The 17,618-nt window shown below is 32.3% G+C and overlaps 1 protein-coding gene across 1 annotated transcript in view; it reads right to left on the reverse strand.

Moving 5' to 3' along the window:
- Positions 1–14,404, reverse strand: part of LOC129747356 (tetraspanin-2A) — a 158,185-nt gene extending 143,781 nt beyond the window's left edge. Inside the window, exons 1-2 of the mRNA XM_055741509.1 lie at positions 14,270–14,404; positions 13,942–14,127 (exon numbers count right to left, since the gene is read on the reverse strand). Of these exons, the coding sequence (XP_055597484.1) occupies positions 13,942–14,040 (99 nt within the window). The 5' untranslated portion in view covers positions 14,041–14,127; positions 14,270–14,404. The remainder of the gene's footprint in view (positions 1–13,941; positions 14,128–14,269) is intronic.
- Between the last annotated feature and the right edge of the window lie 3,214 nt (positions 14,405–17,618).

The following is a 17,618-nucleotide window of genomic DNA, read 5'->3' on the forward strand; positions in this document are numbered from 1 at the left end:
TTGCTTTTTTGGTTAGGTGTAACAAAAGTCCAAACTTTGTCCTTAGTATCATCTTAAGGCCCAGATGATGACATTTAAAAAGAAAATCAGGAAAATTCAGGGAATCTAATGTTTCAACAGTTTAAATTTTCAAAAGGAAAGGGGTGGCAAAAGAAGAATTTGATATCTTTTTCAGCATAATTGATTTAAAAAAATCAAACAAAATAATTGTTCCATTTACAATAGTTTTAGAGCTTGTGATATAGCTCAGTTGGCAAGTCTGTTGTCCCCGAGCCGATGTCCACGTTCGAGCCCAAGAGCAAACATCGAACGCAGTTGTACCGGATAAGTTTTTCAATAACGATCCGCCAACTGTAACGTTGATAAAGTCGCGAATGCCATAAAGATGGTAAAACGACTATAATCGAAACAAAAAAAAATTACAATGGCTTTGATAATGTTGGCGAAGAATAGTTTGTTGCCAATTATTTGAAAATTTATTTGAAAGAATGATTGGCTCTCCATTTGGTTGTTCCTTAAACTTATGTCTCTGAGCACTTTTTTGGTGCTTCGTTGTTTCGAAGATAAAAAAAGTCTACATTTATGAAAAGAATAAGTCGATAACTTTCGAGAGCTATAAAATATACTGTATAACTAATTTTGAATCAGCTCATTATGCTGACTAAAGATAGGGTTCACATGTCTGGCGATGTTTTCCATTTTTAAATATAAATTATCTAAATGAATCTATTTTTAACGATCATTTTTGACATTTTTATATTTAGGATTGATACCAAATAAGCGAAAATATTAAGACTGGAAAAAATTTAGGGCCTAGTTGCTTTTCAAAATTACAACAAAACCATTTGTTTTTAAATATTTCACTTAAAATCGGTAATGGCGAAAATTTATCTGAAAGAAGATTGCAAATGTTTCAAAAAAATAAAATTATTCGCAGTCTTTAAAAAAGTTTTCTTTTGGTTTTAAGTACAGACCCTGATCGATTTGGCAACATTCCCGAACATTTTGTATTGCCAAAATAGATTGTTGTCGAAATCCATTGGTTTTTTTCTCATCTTTTTTTCTCTTATTATTACCAAAAAAACTATTGTTATTATCATCGACGTAAGATTGATTCAATTTCCGACCATTTTTTTCTCATTTTAGTATTTTTTTTTTCATGTTGATGTATTTAACACTTTTCTTGCTTAGTTTATATAAAAAAATTTAATAGTGTTTGTTTTTGTTGTTATTTTTTATCAGAACTAAACAGTTTCAAGAAAAAAACTAAAAATCGTTATATTTTAATTGGTATGGATATTTAAACTTTGAAAAATAGTTTTTGTTAATTTAGAAAAAAAGTGGTCAAAAAAGTCGTGTTTGGACGCAAAACTAAAAAATATATTATTACTTAATTAAAACTTTTTTTCAAGTTTTTTCAAACAGATCGGACATTTTCTAAATTTTGGTTTTAACATGAAGGCAAGTCTGTGTGAACTCGGCCAATCTGTCTACCTTGAAATAATGTTGTCTGAATTTGTTTCTGCATATTTACGGCCCAACCAATATAGTCAATTTTATAAAAAAAAAACACCTGGCAATATCCGAGAATTTGATTTCAAAATTAACGGCCAGAAATCGGGACAATATCCCGGAAAATTTTGTTTGAATTCAGGTTTTACTCAACAAAAAATCATAATCAAAAAAAAATTTCATCAAATTTCATCGAAATATTATAAATTGTTTTCAAAGCTTTCAAAAAACCTTTTGTAATTATTCTTATTAAACCTGCTCAAAAAAATTCGTTTGAGAGGTAAAAAAATTCCAACAAAATTTGTATTTGTGTAGATTGCCAAAATCCGGACATATTTCAATCCAATCCGGGCAACAGGGCTGGGCTGGACTGTAAATTTTGTATTAAACCTGAAATTACCTGAAATCCTTAAAAAAGGTTTAAAATGTTCATGATTTTTTGATTCTATATATTCTAGACTTGAAAAATACTGTTCCGATTGCATGAAACTTGGCCGAAGAGATCTTGAATGGCCGTGTAATGTTCCAATAATGTTTTGAGACCCCTCATTCTCTCTGGAAGGGAGGAGGGGCCTCCCAAACAAAAAAAAAACATGCATCAATAACTAAAGAACTGATAGAGCAAATGGAACCAAATTTGGCATGGGAGGAGATTTGGATACGAGAAAGGTTTTATGATCTCAGTGCAGCAATCGAATGGAGAAGGGGAAGGGGAACTGTCAAGATTTTTTTTTGCATAACTAGGTATTCATCAAGAAAATGAAACCAAATTTGGCGGAAAAGATTATTTGGGTAAGAGGAATGTATCAATGATGGTTTGAGACTCCCACCCTTCCAGTAAGGTGATAGAAAAGAAGAAGAAATTCTTTACTAGTAATTGCATAACTCGAGAAACAATTAAGAAGAACAAACCATAGTTTGCATGGGAGAGTATTTGGGTACGAGAAACGTACTACCACCTTCTTCAGAGGGGAGATGAGAATGAGGGAGGGGGCTTCCATACAGTTTTTCGCGTAACTCGAAAACTTATCGAGCACATGAATGAATGACATTATAGAGTTTTTGGGTACGAGAAATAATTCAATGATGGTTTAAAAACTCTTCTAGCTTTAAGTGGGTGAATAAGAAGAGAGGAAGGTTGACCTATATTTTATGCCATCACTCCGGAACATACCAAACTAATGGAATCAAATGTTTAGGGAAAGATTTTTGAGTACGAGTATGGTTTCCACGATAATCATTTTTCCTGCTAGTGAACAGATGGGAGAGGGAGGAGGCTCTCAAAGAAATCTATTCGCATAACTCCATTAGGCATTCTTCTTTTGTCACCCCTCCCCTCCCTTCGAAAGTTCACGAAAACCAGAAGGGTTTTTAAGTATTTATGGAAGTTTCGAAAAATTTATCAAATTTTTGAAAAATTAGAAGAGCTAAAAACAAATTTTGGAAGATTAGAGTTTTATCACCTTTTATATTTTTGGTTTTATTAAATTTTTCGATAAAAATTACTTGATATATTGGTTTTTTGCAATGATGTAGTATGCATTTTTTTAACTTAGCTTAGCTTAGCTTAGCTTAGCTTGATTGACTACTCACATCCACCTTAAATCATTGTACCTGAAATGCTTTATCAACAAGACTCAAATAATAATGCATGTTTTTTCTCCGTCTTTTCAAAACTTTGCTCGTTTAAAAGTAGATTCCTTAAATGAAATCATCATTATAAACTATGCATTTCAAATCCCACGATCGCAGGCGTGGCTCAGTAGAACAAGTTCCACATCGCCAATGGTTGCTACTCCGTGATTGACCGAGGCCATCAATTTTGTCCAAAGGTCAAAAGAATGGTGTCTGGAATTGACAGCACATTCACAATGAACAAAACTGATGCTCTCTCTATAAACATCAATAACGGCGCCGGCCACGTCCTAGTAGTCAATGGATAGAAGGAAAATAGAGAAAAAGGATTGAAAGAATAATAATTCACGCTTTAGGACCGAGGTCACCTCTGCATCCTAGCAAATCAATTTTTTGTGTGGATTGGGTAAAGGATATTATCAGGAAACACTTTTGACTAGTGTTATGTAATTTGGGTTAAAATCCTATTCTCCTAAGCTCCGGTAATTTCGTATTAAAACTCTTCAATTCAGATGATTTTTAATAACTACATAAATAACATTTAATTAGATATCATAAGAGTAACCATTACAAGTTTTCGCATAATTAACTCCCTACTAAAAATCAAATTTTGTTTAAACAAAAATCCAAAATAATTTTGAATAAATTTAAGTGGATCATCAAATTGCAGAAGATTTGAGTTTCGAAATTATAATGGTTTGATCTTATTCCTAATGATGTAGTATGCATTTTTTTGCATACAAACAGTCGTGCAATTTATTAGTTACTAGTTGACCCGGTGTGCTTTGCTACACCTTTCAAAAACAAATAGTATTTTCAGAAATTATTCAAATTTTTATTGTTTTGTTGGCATTATTTTAAATCAAATTATAACATAATTCTAAAGCAACCGCTATAAAATGAGAGCTGCAGCTGGAGTTTTGAATTGCAGTACAAAAATGACTGAAACTAATTTTTTGAATCTTGAGCTATAAATTTGTGTTAAAGATCTGATAATTTTAATCTGTTTCTTTAAACTTCACCCTGAGCTGGGAGGGCCCAAATTAATCGTACGCAAACAATCTAACTTATAAAATATGGTTGTTTTTGCTTGATATGTTCTAGATTTATGCTAAAAACTGATAAGAGAGCCCCCTCCCCTGTTCTTTCTTTCAACTCCTGCTGAATGGAGGTCGTGATTTTTAATAATCATACCCATTTTTTCGTTCCCGAAAATCCTCTTATATCAAATATAGTTCCATTGATTGGTTGATAAGTTTTTAAGCTTTACAACGAAATGTACATGGAGCCTTCTCCTTTCTTCCCCTCTCTACACTGTAATGCGTAAGGGTCTAAAACAATCGTAGAAACATATCTCGTAACCAAGTACTTTTCCATGTCACATTTGTGTCCATTTGTTGGCTTCGTTAGAACTTATTCGTTGAGAACTTATGCTAATAAAATTGTATTGGGCTCACCTCCCTCCTCCTTTGTACCTACTCACTGAAAGTGTGTCATATAATCATAGAATCATACCAAAATGATTTTCATGTTGAGTTTTGTCCATTTCTCGGATTTTGTAAAAAAAAAAAGTTAAAAGCCTCCTCTTCCCCTCCTATATTCCTAATTCTATCATCCTATTGCAAGAAAGGAATTGTTTCACATAGAAAAAGTGTATTATTCGTACTCAAATGCTTTTTGATGCCAAATTTGGTTTCATTTGCTCGATTAATTCTCGAGTTATGCAAAAACATTGTATGGAAGCCCCTCTTTCCTCCTTAATATCTTTCCGCTAAAAAAGATGGGGCCTCAATTTATAATAGAAACATTTCTCGTATCCAAATATACTCACATGCCAAATATGGTTCAATTTGATCGATCAACTCTCTAGTTATACTGAAAATTGTAAGGGAGACCTCTACTCCCCCTTTTCATCCACCTCTTTGAAGGAGTGAGGGATACCAAATATTCATAGAAGAATTTCTCGTACCCAAATATCGTTCCATGCCAAATTTGGCTCCATTTGCTTTTGTAGTTCTTGAGAAATGCAGTAATAACTGTATGAAACTTCCCTCCCTCTTTCCTTTCTCCCGCTGGAAAAAGGAAGGGGTCTTAAATAATCATAAGAATATGTCACGTTCCCAAATAACCGCCCATGCCAAATTTCGTTCCATTTGCTTAATTAGTTATTGAGTTATGTAAAAATTATAAAAGAGGCCCCCTCCCCCCTTTATATCTCCCTACTGGAAAGAGGGAGGGGTCCCAGATAATCATAGTAATATTTGTCGTATCTAAATACCCTCCCATGCCAAATTTGGTTCCATTTGCTTTATTAGTTTTTGAGTTATGCATAAAAATATGAAAGAGGGCCCCTCCATCTTTCTACTGGAAAGAGGGAGGGGTCTCAAATAATCATTGAAATATTTTTCGTATCAAAATACCTATCCATGCCAAATTTGGTTCCAATATCTTGATTAGTTTTCGAGTTATATGAAAAATTCTAAGGTAGCCCCCTCCCCCTTTCCTATCACCCCACTGAGAGGAGGGAGGGGTACCTTATATTCATAGAAATATTCCCCGTCCCCAAATACCACCCCATGCCAAATTTGATACCATTTGCTTGATTGGTTCTCGAGTTATGCAAAAAATTGACTATTGTTTGGGAGGCCCCTCCCCCCCTTCCTGTTAGAGGGAGGGGTCTCAAACCATAATAGGAACCTTCCCCTGCCTCCAATACCCCCACCTGCCAAGTTTCACGCAAATCGGTTCAGTAGTTTCTGAGTCTATAGGGAACAGACAGACAGACAGACAGACAGACAGACAGACAGAAAGACAGACAGACAGACAGACAGACAGAAATTCATTTTTATATATATAGATAGATAGAGAAAATTGCAAAAAATCTAAAAATAATGTCAATTACTTATTTTTATCAACTTTCCACGTGCAATCTTTAATAAAAAAAAATCCGTTTTATAATTTTTTCCTACTTTTTTTCATATTTTGAATCAGGCCCGTTTGCTTAGCAAACATTTGTGCTTCTCTTTAAAATTCAGGAAGCACTTTACTCTTTTATTTATCATATTTTTGTCAAGCATTGCAACGTCACTAAAATAACGTCACTTGGGTTTGAAATTGCCTTTCTTGTGCATATTATTTTATTGTCAAAATCTTTTGTCAAAGAGCCAGAAAGATAAAAAAAAAAACAGCTACATTTGAATAGTCGTCAAAAATTCTGTGTTTCTTATTTTTTTAAATCTTAAGATTCCCAAATGTAACAAATAACTTCATTTGTCGAATTCATTTTCTAAAGTTTTTCTACTGTGACTAAAAAAATATTTAAAAAAAAATTACATACAGCCAGGGTTGCCAACATTTTTTCTCAAAAGTCAGGGAACTGGTGAAATAAAAATCAGGCTAAATCAGGCACGTTGAAGTAACGGAAATTGAGCTCAAAGTGATGACCTTTTTTTGGTCTTTTGGTCATCGCTCCACATTTATACTCTAATATGTGTTGTGAGCCTACTAGGGTTCCATCATTTACAGAGTCAAATCAGTCGAAAGATTCCCTTTAATGCTCTTTTTTAATTAGGAATTGAAGGGAATCTTTCGATTGCTTTGATTCAGCCACATTTTCACTTTTTAACTTCAGCAATCGTACTTAATCCAGTTCCTCACTACCCATTTTTTATCACATTCACTAAAATCAGGCAAATTCAGGCATATTTTCAAAAATCAGGGAAATTCAATGGCTTATCAGGTTGTCAGGCTGAGCCTCGAAAAATCAGGCAATCCCTGAAAAATCAGGCACATTGGCATCTCTGCATACAGCTTCTATCTTCAACTCACCCAGGCGCTTTTTGTTAAACAATTTTTAGCGAATAATTACTGCTTTTGAAGCATGGTTTTTTTAAATAGTTTCTTAGACTTTGAATAACTTTAAAATAATTGATTGTAACTCAATATAACCTAAGAATCACATCTCATCTTTGTATGGACATTTCTAATTCTAAATTTTTACACCTCCTATCACCTTCTTCGTTTGTTTATTTTTGCTGCCAGAAATAGTAATAAAAATTTTGGAAGTGATCCATCCAGTCCTGAATTAGCGCAACGAGTTTTAATATTGTATGGAAATTTGTACGGGAAAACAAAATTTTTCATTCAAAAATCGCCAGATATGTACTGAAAGTTCCAAAAACAATATAACTTTGGGTGAATAATATTCTTTGATTCTTGTTGTGAAACTTATGTGAATGAAGCACACCCAGAAAAAATATTCGATATAGATGTAATAAAAAGTTTTTGTTTTCAAAAATATTTTTTTTTAATTTTGTAAATTTATTTTTCGGCATATCGGTGAAAAGTAGTTATGAAATTGATAAAGATGGATAGAGAAGTGAGAAGAAAATTTACAGATGTTGAAAAGAGCGAAAGAGCATTTTTGCGAGGAAACTTATTAACGTACACCATACTTTACCCTGCAACATTTCATTATTTAGGAGAGGTAGTACCGGGATAGAGGTGGCACTACCTTAACCTATACAATGAAATCTGGTTGGTCCGAAGCCTACATGTGGTGAACACGTATACTCCGGACGGGCCCGTCCGGAGTATACGTGTTCACCACATGTAGGCTTCGGACCAACCAGATTTCATTGTATAGGTTAAGGTAGTGCCACCTCTATCCCGGTACTACCTCTCCTAAATAATGAAATGTTGCAGGGTAAAGTATGGTGTACGTTAATAAGTTTCCTCGCAAAAATGCTCTTTCGCTCTTTTCAACATCTGTAAATTTTCTTCTCACTTCTCTATCCATCTTTATCAATTTCATAACTACTTTTCACCGATATGCCGAAAAATAAATTTACAAAATTAATTAACGGTGGTTAACTTATCTTAAAAATTGTTTTTTTAATTTTAGCGTTTTTGACAGCTTATTTGAAAGTTTTGTAACCGTATGATGAAAGAAACAAATCTCATAAACCTTCTTTGCGTAGACAAGGATTTTTTTTAATTTATATAACCTTTTCTAAAACATTTCAAGAAATTATTGAAAGCTCTTGCGAGCAAAGTCTGCCATTTCAGAATGCTTTTCAATGGATTAAGATTTTTTTTGAAATACATAGTTATAGTTTTTTTCATGGAATGCTCAGTTGCTTGTCAAGATTGCAGAAAATGAAGCTTAAGAATAGTCAAAACCAAAAATCAATGACCAACTTCATTTCAAGCATATTAAAATTTTCTGGGTGATTTACTGCGCAAAAAATTTTTCTTCCATAAAAAATTGAAACGCGTTGCGCTAATTCAGGAATCAGCCAAATCATTTAAAATTTTACACTGATGCTTAGTGACCCAAAAGGCCACCATGTCAAGCTCTCTTATAAAGCAACTATTCTTTAAATAATTCAGTGCAATATACTTGGTGCGCGGGCTTCAGCTATATTTGAAAAAAAAAAGTTGCCTTATGGGAGAGCAAGATAAGGTGGCCCCAAGTAAGTTCCCTGGTCTAAATTTTAGACTCTGAAATAAGTCCGTTACCCTAATTGATTATTCACTTTTAAGTTCTTTTACATAAATAGTTTTTCGTGATAAATAGAAATTTTTGAAAATACGTTCTAAAATCTTGGAACGGCGATTTATATTTGAATAAAGAATTCGTTAGTAACAAAAAAGGAAACTTACTCTCATCGATGGTTGAAATGATAAAATTTGTATAAAAATCTGGTAAACTTCCGCACGTATCTGGGATACGTTTTAATTTAAACCTGGCAAAATTCGAAGATTCTATTCCCAAATTTTCAAACAAAAATCCGGGCAATATCCGGGCAAATTTAACAAAAAACCAGGAACTATTCAACAACAAACAAGAAGAAAAATATTTATTTTTCATCGAAAAAAGGCTTGAAAAAACCATCGATGTTTTTTTTTTTATTGAACCGGCTAAAACTTTTTTATTTTTGTGCGAACAAATTTGAAATTATAAAAAAGCAATTTGACTCTTTTGTTTGGATTTGAATAAATCTGGGCAAAATCAGGACTTTTAACAAAATTTTGGAAACACGGCCGGGTCAATTCTTTCCCATTTTTTAATTAACATATCCGGGTAAGTCCGGTTAACACCGGGTTATCTGGCAAGTCTTATTTTGAATATTTGATTTGAACGTACAATAATGTTATTTAAGAGAGCTTAAAATTTTAGGGAAAAACTTATACTTTGCTTAAATCAAAATAACTAAATTTAAGAAACTCTTGAACAAATAAAAAGATTTTAACTATCAATGAAAAAAATCTTATTATAAAAAGTTTAAGTACTTGAAAAAACTGCTTTATAATGTTGAACAATACGGGTAAAACATATGAAATGTAACTTTTCTGCAATTTCTTTAACAAAAAATACATGTTATTATCATCAAATACATTTCACTATAAATCAATTCCCGCGGATGCTTCTTTTCCAAATAAAAACAAGAGATTTTCATAAGACAAAATTTGCAAAATAAACTCGAGCTGGGAGAATTGTGTAAACGACTTTGGTTTAAAATGTTTTCAAAACGAACTAACAATCAGAATTATAAGCATGCGATCTCTTTCATTTTGAATTACTTACCGAAATAGTCATCATGATTATTTTATTTTGATTATGGAACTCATTTACGAGCTGAATCAGAATATAAATTTTTAATAGTAATTCTGAATCTTAATTTCGAACCAGAATAAAAAATATGAATTCTAAATCTGTTTCGAAATTTCAATACGTTTTCTTTAAATCTCAAATCGGTTTCCGGACTAAGATTTCAGATTAGATTTTCAAGGATTGAAGCTTGGTTCAGAGCCCTCAATCATGAATTCATTATTATAATTATGATGTTTTAGGTTTCAATGTTGATTCTTTATTTCATTTATATATTTCTTTCCCAACTTGTAAATCTAAATTAAAAATGATGATTTTGTATTGCCATTTTGAAGCTTTGTTAAAATTCTCCATATGAAAAAAAAAAAATTTAAGATTTACGAATCTGAATTTTAAACCAAAACTCTAACCTTCCTGAGTGTTTATTTTATATACAGATTCGTTAGTATAGAACTTTTAGTTTTTATTTTGCATATTCGGAAAATTATTATCAAAATATTGAAATCGCGTATTAGTTTCGAAAATCTTAAGTTATTTTTTTAACCCTCATCCGCATTAGATTTCATTACCCTAATCAGCACTTGTGGTGTCAATTTGACACCACAAGCTCAAATCGTTATAACTTTTGGCGTGTTAGACCGATTTAAACAAAACTTACATCAAAAGAAACCTTGTAATGTCAGTAAAATATGTTTGGAACATTATATATAGCTAAAGTTACAAGTTTTCTCGTTATTCAGCATGAAAGAAAAAAAATCTGAAAAAACATGCCTCACGAAAACTGCTGTAGTTTATATCTAACACGTCCAAAAAAATATTTGCCTTATGCATATGAAAGCTGAAGTTAATGCCTACATCATGAAGACAAGAAATATTTTTTTAAATTTTTTTTAATGAAATGGTCACAAAAAGTTAAAAAAAGTGGTCTAAAAAACCTACTTTTCATTCGATTGCTAGTAAATACTGTTTGAGCGATGGTAGAGTTTTGAAAAAAATATGACTACAAAATGTATTAAAATTCCAACATTTTGCTGTCTTTAGATTTTTGATGCAACAAAAATTGAATTTACTGGAATTTTTCAAAGTTCACTACTTTGCGCGATTTTTTTACAAATTAAAATTTCATCTGTTTTTGTGGTCCACCGTCAGATTGTACCCGGATTATCAGTGCTTTTACTTTGTTTGGACCAACCAAGAGTATATTCATTGGAAAGCACATTTTATCTTCATTCTAGTGATATGTAACAAATCACGCTGTGAGATTTCACAAAAATATAAAAATTATAAACGTAAAATCATTCCTGAATTTCTAGAACTACAAGCACCGCGTCCAGCAAATCGTGTTTGTTTGCTCTCCGAGTAGGTACGGTGGGTGGTGATTTGGGCAGAGAGCGAAGCCGAAAGACGAAATAATGATGCGTGTCGTGACTTGCAAATGCAAACTACTCGCAATAGAATATTTTCAACCAAGAAATGTACGACACGCATCATTATTTCGTTTGTCGGCTTCGCTCTCTGCCCGAATCACCACCCACCGTACCTACTCGGAGAGCAAACAAACACGATTTGCTGGACGCGGTGCTTGTAGTTCTAGAAATTCAGGAATGATTTTACGTTTATAATTTTCATATTTTTGTGAAATCTCACAGCGTGATTTGTTACATATCACTAGAATGAAGATAAAATGTGCTTTCCAATGAATATACTCTTGGTTGGTCCAAACAAAGTAAAAGCACTGATAATCCGGGTACAATCTGACGGTGGACCACAAAAACAGATGAAATTTTAATTTGTAAAAAAATCGCGCAAAGTAGTGAACTTTGAAAAATTCCAGTAAATTCAATTTTTGTTGCATCAAAAATCTAAAGACAGCAAAATGTTGGAATTTTAATACATTTTGTAGTCATATTTTTTTCAAAACTCTACCATCGCTCAAACAGTATTTACTAGCAATCGAATGAAAAGTAGGTTTTTTAGACCACTTTTTTTAACTTTTTGTGACCATTTCATTAAAAAAAATTTAAAAAAATATTTCTTGTCTTCATGATGTAGGCATTAACTTCAGCTTTCATATGCATAAGGCAAATATTTTTTTGGACGTGTTAGATATAAACTACAGCAGTTTTCGTGAGGCATGTTTTTTCAGATTTTTTTTCTTTCATGCTGAATAACGAGAAAACTTGTAACTTTAGCTGTATATAATGTTCCAATCATATTTTACTGACATTACAAGGTTTCTATTGATATAAGTTTTATATGAAGTTCATAATAATTCAAACGACTTAAATAGATTTTTCTTCTGTGGTGTCAAAATGACACCAAAAGTCGGAAAAGGGAGTTTTTTTGTCCAGGCTTCCAGGGTTCGTCCATAAAAAAAGTAAAGATGCAATATTGAAGAACTTTTGAATTCATTTAGGGTCCCCGAAGAAATTTTTGTATTTTGAAGCTTCTGAAAAAAGTTACAAGCCTTCAAACTTGCAATGGTGTCAAAATGACACCCTAATGCGGATGAGGGTTAAATGAAACGAAAATCGAAATTTAAACAAGATTTCAAATAAAGCTTTCAATTTATAATGATGATTCGAGCCAAAAATCAAAAATTCTAAACTGAATACAGAATCCGGATTATGGAACAACAAATATAATCTCGATTTTAGTGATATGGAACCAGAACCTCTAAAATGAGTTAAATCTTATTTGAAATTGAATGTCCTGAAATGAAAAACTATCAATAAGTGAGAAAATTTTGAAAAGCAAAAGGTCAGTTCTGAACCTAGTTTTCGATGTTTCGAAATCATTTCCGAGCTAAGATTGCTACTTTAAAATATTCTTACTCCATCATCGATTTTTTTTTAGAATTTAAATTTTTTATGTAGAGTGTTGTGTAGACCTCGCTTACTTATGATTGCACTCATGACACTGGCTCAAGGCACCCTATATTATTTTATTAAAAATTTCGTATCCATGTGGAAGAGCAAGACTCCCCTACTAAATATTACGCTTGCATTCGATAAAGTTTGTGAATGAAAAGATCTCATCACTTATCTCTCTGCATATCTGAGCCTTATTCACCCTTGTTTTTCTACATTCTTCAAAACTTATAACTCAATAAAAATTTTAAGGACTCGAAGGCATTTTATTTTGTTTAAACTTGAAATCAATTGATTCAAATTCATGTAGTCAAGTTTCTTCACATGCATTTCCTATTTGAGAAAGATGCAAATTTTATATTGAAAATTGTTTTTGAAAAGCATATAAAGTTTAAATTACACCATCTTAGATGCCATCATTTGATAAAATATTACTAATTTAAAACTGATTTTAGTTCATGCCTCTTTTACTGGCTTATTTGTTAAGAAGATTGGCGAGTGAAAATATTAAAGAATTATTTTTTAAATATTTTTAAATTGTAAATTTGTTATGTAAATCTGGGATCATATTCAAATTCTTTGAAGAAAAAAAAAAACAAACAAAATTCATAATTTGCTCACCTAGGAGATGAATCTTTATGTTAAATTTTAAATTTTGCTGGATTACCATGGATAAATTTAGAGCCTCAAACTTTGATTTTTCAGACCTCCGAATTAGAGAAAATTGAAGATTACCCTAAATATTTTCTTTTATGTGTATTTTTTTAAATTATAATTAAAATGTTTCTGGTTATTAGTTTGGAAAATATGCATTGCTCTCAGTTGGAAAAGGGCTCCATTTATTGTTAGGCAAAGCAGTTTAGTCGAGGAAAAACGTCATCGAAAGGGAATTTAAAACAAATTTAATTTTTCCGTTAAATTAACATATTGAGCTTTCTAGAACTCGGATATTGTAAAAGTGTAGACAGATTATTGATTAATCACCCAACAATTTCTGACCAACGCGCGGTTTTCTTTATCAACCTGTGCTTATTTTATCGCTGATAAGAATGTACAACTAACACAACGTTTTTTTAGACAAAAACTTTCACAACAACCAATACCAAGCTGCTCAGATATGCTGGCTAGTGAATGTTTGCTGGAATTGATAAGCGGATAAGTAGTGAATCACTGAGCCTTTCCTGTCGTTACGGTTGAATCGTTGTAACAAATTTCCATTTCTTGGAACATTCACGCCCATGACGTCATTTTGCTTGGTGAAACAATCGATTCATCTTATTGAAGTGGAAATTATGATATGATATTACTCACCCATGCCACAATGTTGAAACAGAACAACGTGTACTTGATGGCGGCAATTTGATTGGCCAGTTTGGCCACATTTGAACCTTTTCCTTCACCTTTAGCCATGGTTGGGCAGCACTGATGTCACAACACGCCCACTAATCCCTGAGAGGTTTAAAATAATCACCAATTGAAACTATTCCGATCAATGGGCTGTAAGAAGAGAACAATTTTTAGATCACAAAAACACTTCCAAAACCCCTCCCAAAATGCTTTTTCCCAAAGAATTCAGAATGTTTCACAATCTCCTTATCGGGGCCATCAAAACTTTGAACCGAATCACTTAATCACTCACGCTTTTTCTCCCCCGAGGGCCGTAACGGAACAACCCGAACCAAAAAAAAAACCGGCGGATCCAAAAGTCGAAACGAAACTGGGCCAGCTCCTACAGGTGTGGAACTTCAAGACACCGATAGACACTTTCCGAAATGTCGATGCGCGAAAAGATAAGAAGGGACCGCTTATCAGTTTGTTGGTTTACTTAGGGAAGGTACTGTTGGTGTTGCGTATTGCGTATGGAGCCTCAACATGGACGTGTTTGTGTGATTTTCTACTGAATCGAGAAAACGCCTAAAGTCATTGAGGGGGTATTTGATAAAATATTTCATTCACCTGTATGTTTCGTATGTTAGATATTTCGTAAGGTTGTAGACCGTTAGGCGAGAATCAGCCAAATGAACGCACACCTTGTCCCCACCAGCTCGCAGAGTGTTTGTACAAGTTTTACAGATAAGGACTTATCTTTAATGTTTGAGTTTGTAGCATGCAAGTGCTCACATTTGATTTGACACCTAGATGGCGTCCTCCAGTTTTTCGAAAGTATCTAAAGGCTTTCTAACATTTAGTACAATTATTTAAGAGGAGAAATCACCGTGAATTTGTTTATGAAATGAATTTGCGGCTTTATCGGTGAGGGTTAAAGAGTTGAAATGAAAGACGGATAGAAATTCAGAAGAAAATTCTAAGGTGGTGAAAAGAGCGAAGAGCATTTGAAATAGAAGCTTGACCACATGCTAAATTCTTTGTCCCACATCAATTAACTGTACCGGACAAGTGCGGACGAGTCCGTTCGGCACATGTGCACACTCACATGGCGGTCGAACCATCCATAATTAACTGTATCGAAAAATGTAGTGCCTTCTCTATTGGGTACTACTTCTTCAATACAGTTAATTGATGTGGGACAAAGAATTTAGCATGTGGTCAAGCTTCTATTTCAAATGCTCTTCGCTCTTTTCACCACCTTAGAATTTTCTTCTGAATTTCTATCCGTCTTTCATTTCAACTCTTTAACCCTCACCGATAAAGCCGCAAATTCATTTCATAAATTTAGTACAATGATGGTTAATATTTCGTCTACCATTCATGATTTGCATGTGAGACCCTCTGAGAAAAAAGGGGGTATAAAAAAAATTAAAAATTTGAGTTAGCAATCCCAACCGTTTATTTTCATCTTTTTCTGCACCTGTTGTTAATTTTAGGTTTTGGTTGTAGTTTATCTTTTCATTTTTTTTAATTGAATGAAATCTAAAATTGTCGGAAAATAAACATATGGAAAACGGGCTGAACTTTGAAGCGTGGTTCCTTAAAAAAGCTTATATGAATTTCCTCTTTGGAATGCTTTAATGTATTTTTCAGATATAGTTGTACTTAAAACTGATAATCCATATTTGGGAAGTATTTGGAATTGAAGTATTGTCTTCAACTAATAATATTTGAAATGGATTCAAAATTGGAAGAAGAAGATCACTAGAAAGATCTTGACATCAGCAGAGAATGAATTTATTACAGAAGTATCCCGGAATCATTTATATTTTGCTGGTGGCTAATTATTGCATTTTTTTCTCGAACTTGCTCGGACTTTAAAAAAAAATAAAAAGTGGACAAGTAAAGTGAACCACAGTCTGGCTCGATGCAAAAATATTGTAAAAAATACGAATTTGGCTGATTTTTTTACATATTTTGAAAAAAAAAATTTAAATTCTTATTGAGCTTGAATAAATGAAACATTTTTATTATTTCAAAGACGCATTTAAGTAACCGAAATAAAATGACCATGTGTTCAAATCTGCAGAATACAATCATTTGCATTAAATAAAAAAAATTAGAATTCAGATTCGTTTAAAAATACAAATATAGCATTCAAAGAAATAAAATCACCATGTGTTCAAATCTGCAGAATACAATCATTTGCATTAAATAAAAAAAAAATACGATTCAGATTCGTTTAAAAATACAAATATAGCATTCAAAGATCAGCTTATTAAACTAGCTTTCTCTATATGACCCATTCCAAGCACCCCTCAACTGAAGAACCGATTTTTCTTTTTCATTGTTCAAAAATAAATTGCTAAGCGTTAGAAAGGCTATTTCTTGAGTGTCATTTGCCGTAAAAAGATTTCCAATCACCGTTGTTTTGAATTGAGTATGTTATCATTGAAATTTAAAAATTTTAATATGAAATTAAATAGATTTTTGCAATTATTCTTTATTTATAACATAACTTTGTCAAAAATCTAGCTATGTAAAAAAAAATTGTTGAAAAATGATGGTAGAAAAGCCATCGTTTAAGCATGATATAAGATAAATAACAGTCACTGCAAGTTTACGCTCTGGAATCGTTGATAAAGGTATCTATTTTTAAGCGTTGTGACGTCACGAAAATTCTACTGTTTTTCAATTTATGATTTACTGAAATTTCACATATCGTCGAATATTGGAAGTCTCTTCAAATTTTTTTGAGTGGAATTTAATGCAATTTTAAGATTGAAAATCGGATTAGAAGGTTGTGAGTTGCACCCTGGTAAGGAATGCGTTGTGACGTCAAGAAAATTTGTTTACTTTTTTTTTCGAAAACATTCAAAATTTTTTACATCAACACTATTATAGTATTTCTTCAATATAAGTTCAACACAACAATGCGCTTCAATTAACGAATTCCTTTTATCTTTTTTTTAAGAAACTATTTTTTTTTTGCATCAACTCGGTTGTTTTTAAACATTTCTAGTAAAACATAAAAAATCGTGCTTGAGACCACTTGATTCCAGAATAAATAAACTATCAAACAAATTTAATCCTTATCGATTTTGTAAAAGAATATTTATGAATCATAAAGCAGGTAGTTATATGTGATTTGAACAACAATCTTGCTAAAGATCAAGTTCTTCATCTTTGAACATGGTTAACTTAATAGAGTAACTTTAGAATCAAACAAATTCACAAGACTTTTATGAAAAATTAATTAATAAATTTATTAAAATTATTCTAATAAAAAACTGTCCTTAATTGAAATTTCCACCTCAAATAATGTCACTAGAAAATCCTAATCGAAACACGTTTTCACATAAAATCTCACAAAAGAGACTTTAAACTGAATTACAAAAATAAATAAATTCAAATTTGTACTTGCACAAGGTCCCATGCAAAATTTTGTCCTTGGTCATAACGAAAGTTTTGTGAATTACTATAAATTAAACAAATCAGCCGATAGGGACTTCAGAAATTGGTGCAAAACATGGTTTTTATGTTCCTTCCAAAACCAAATTTCTCATAATTCTATACACATTTTAGGTTCATTGTGCCATCAATTTCCCCAAATTTGGCACTGGGCTTTGTGCTAGACCTAAAATCTATTTTAGCTTGCA

Source organism: Uranotaenia lowii, chromosome 2 (assembly GCF_029784155.1).
Source record: "Uranotaenia lowii strain MFRU-FL chromosome 2, ASM2978415v1, whole genome shotgun sequence".
In the NCBI taxonomy this organism is placed as follows: domain Eukaryota; kingdom Metazoa; phylum Arthropoda; class Insecta; order Diptera; family Culicidae; genus Uranotaenia; species Uranotaenia lowii.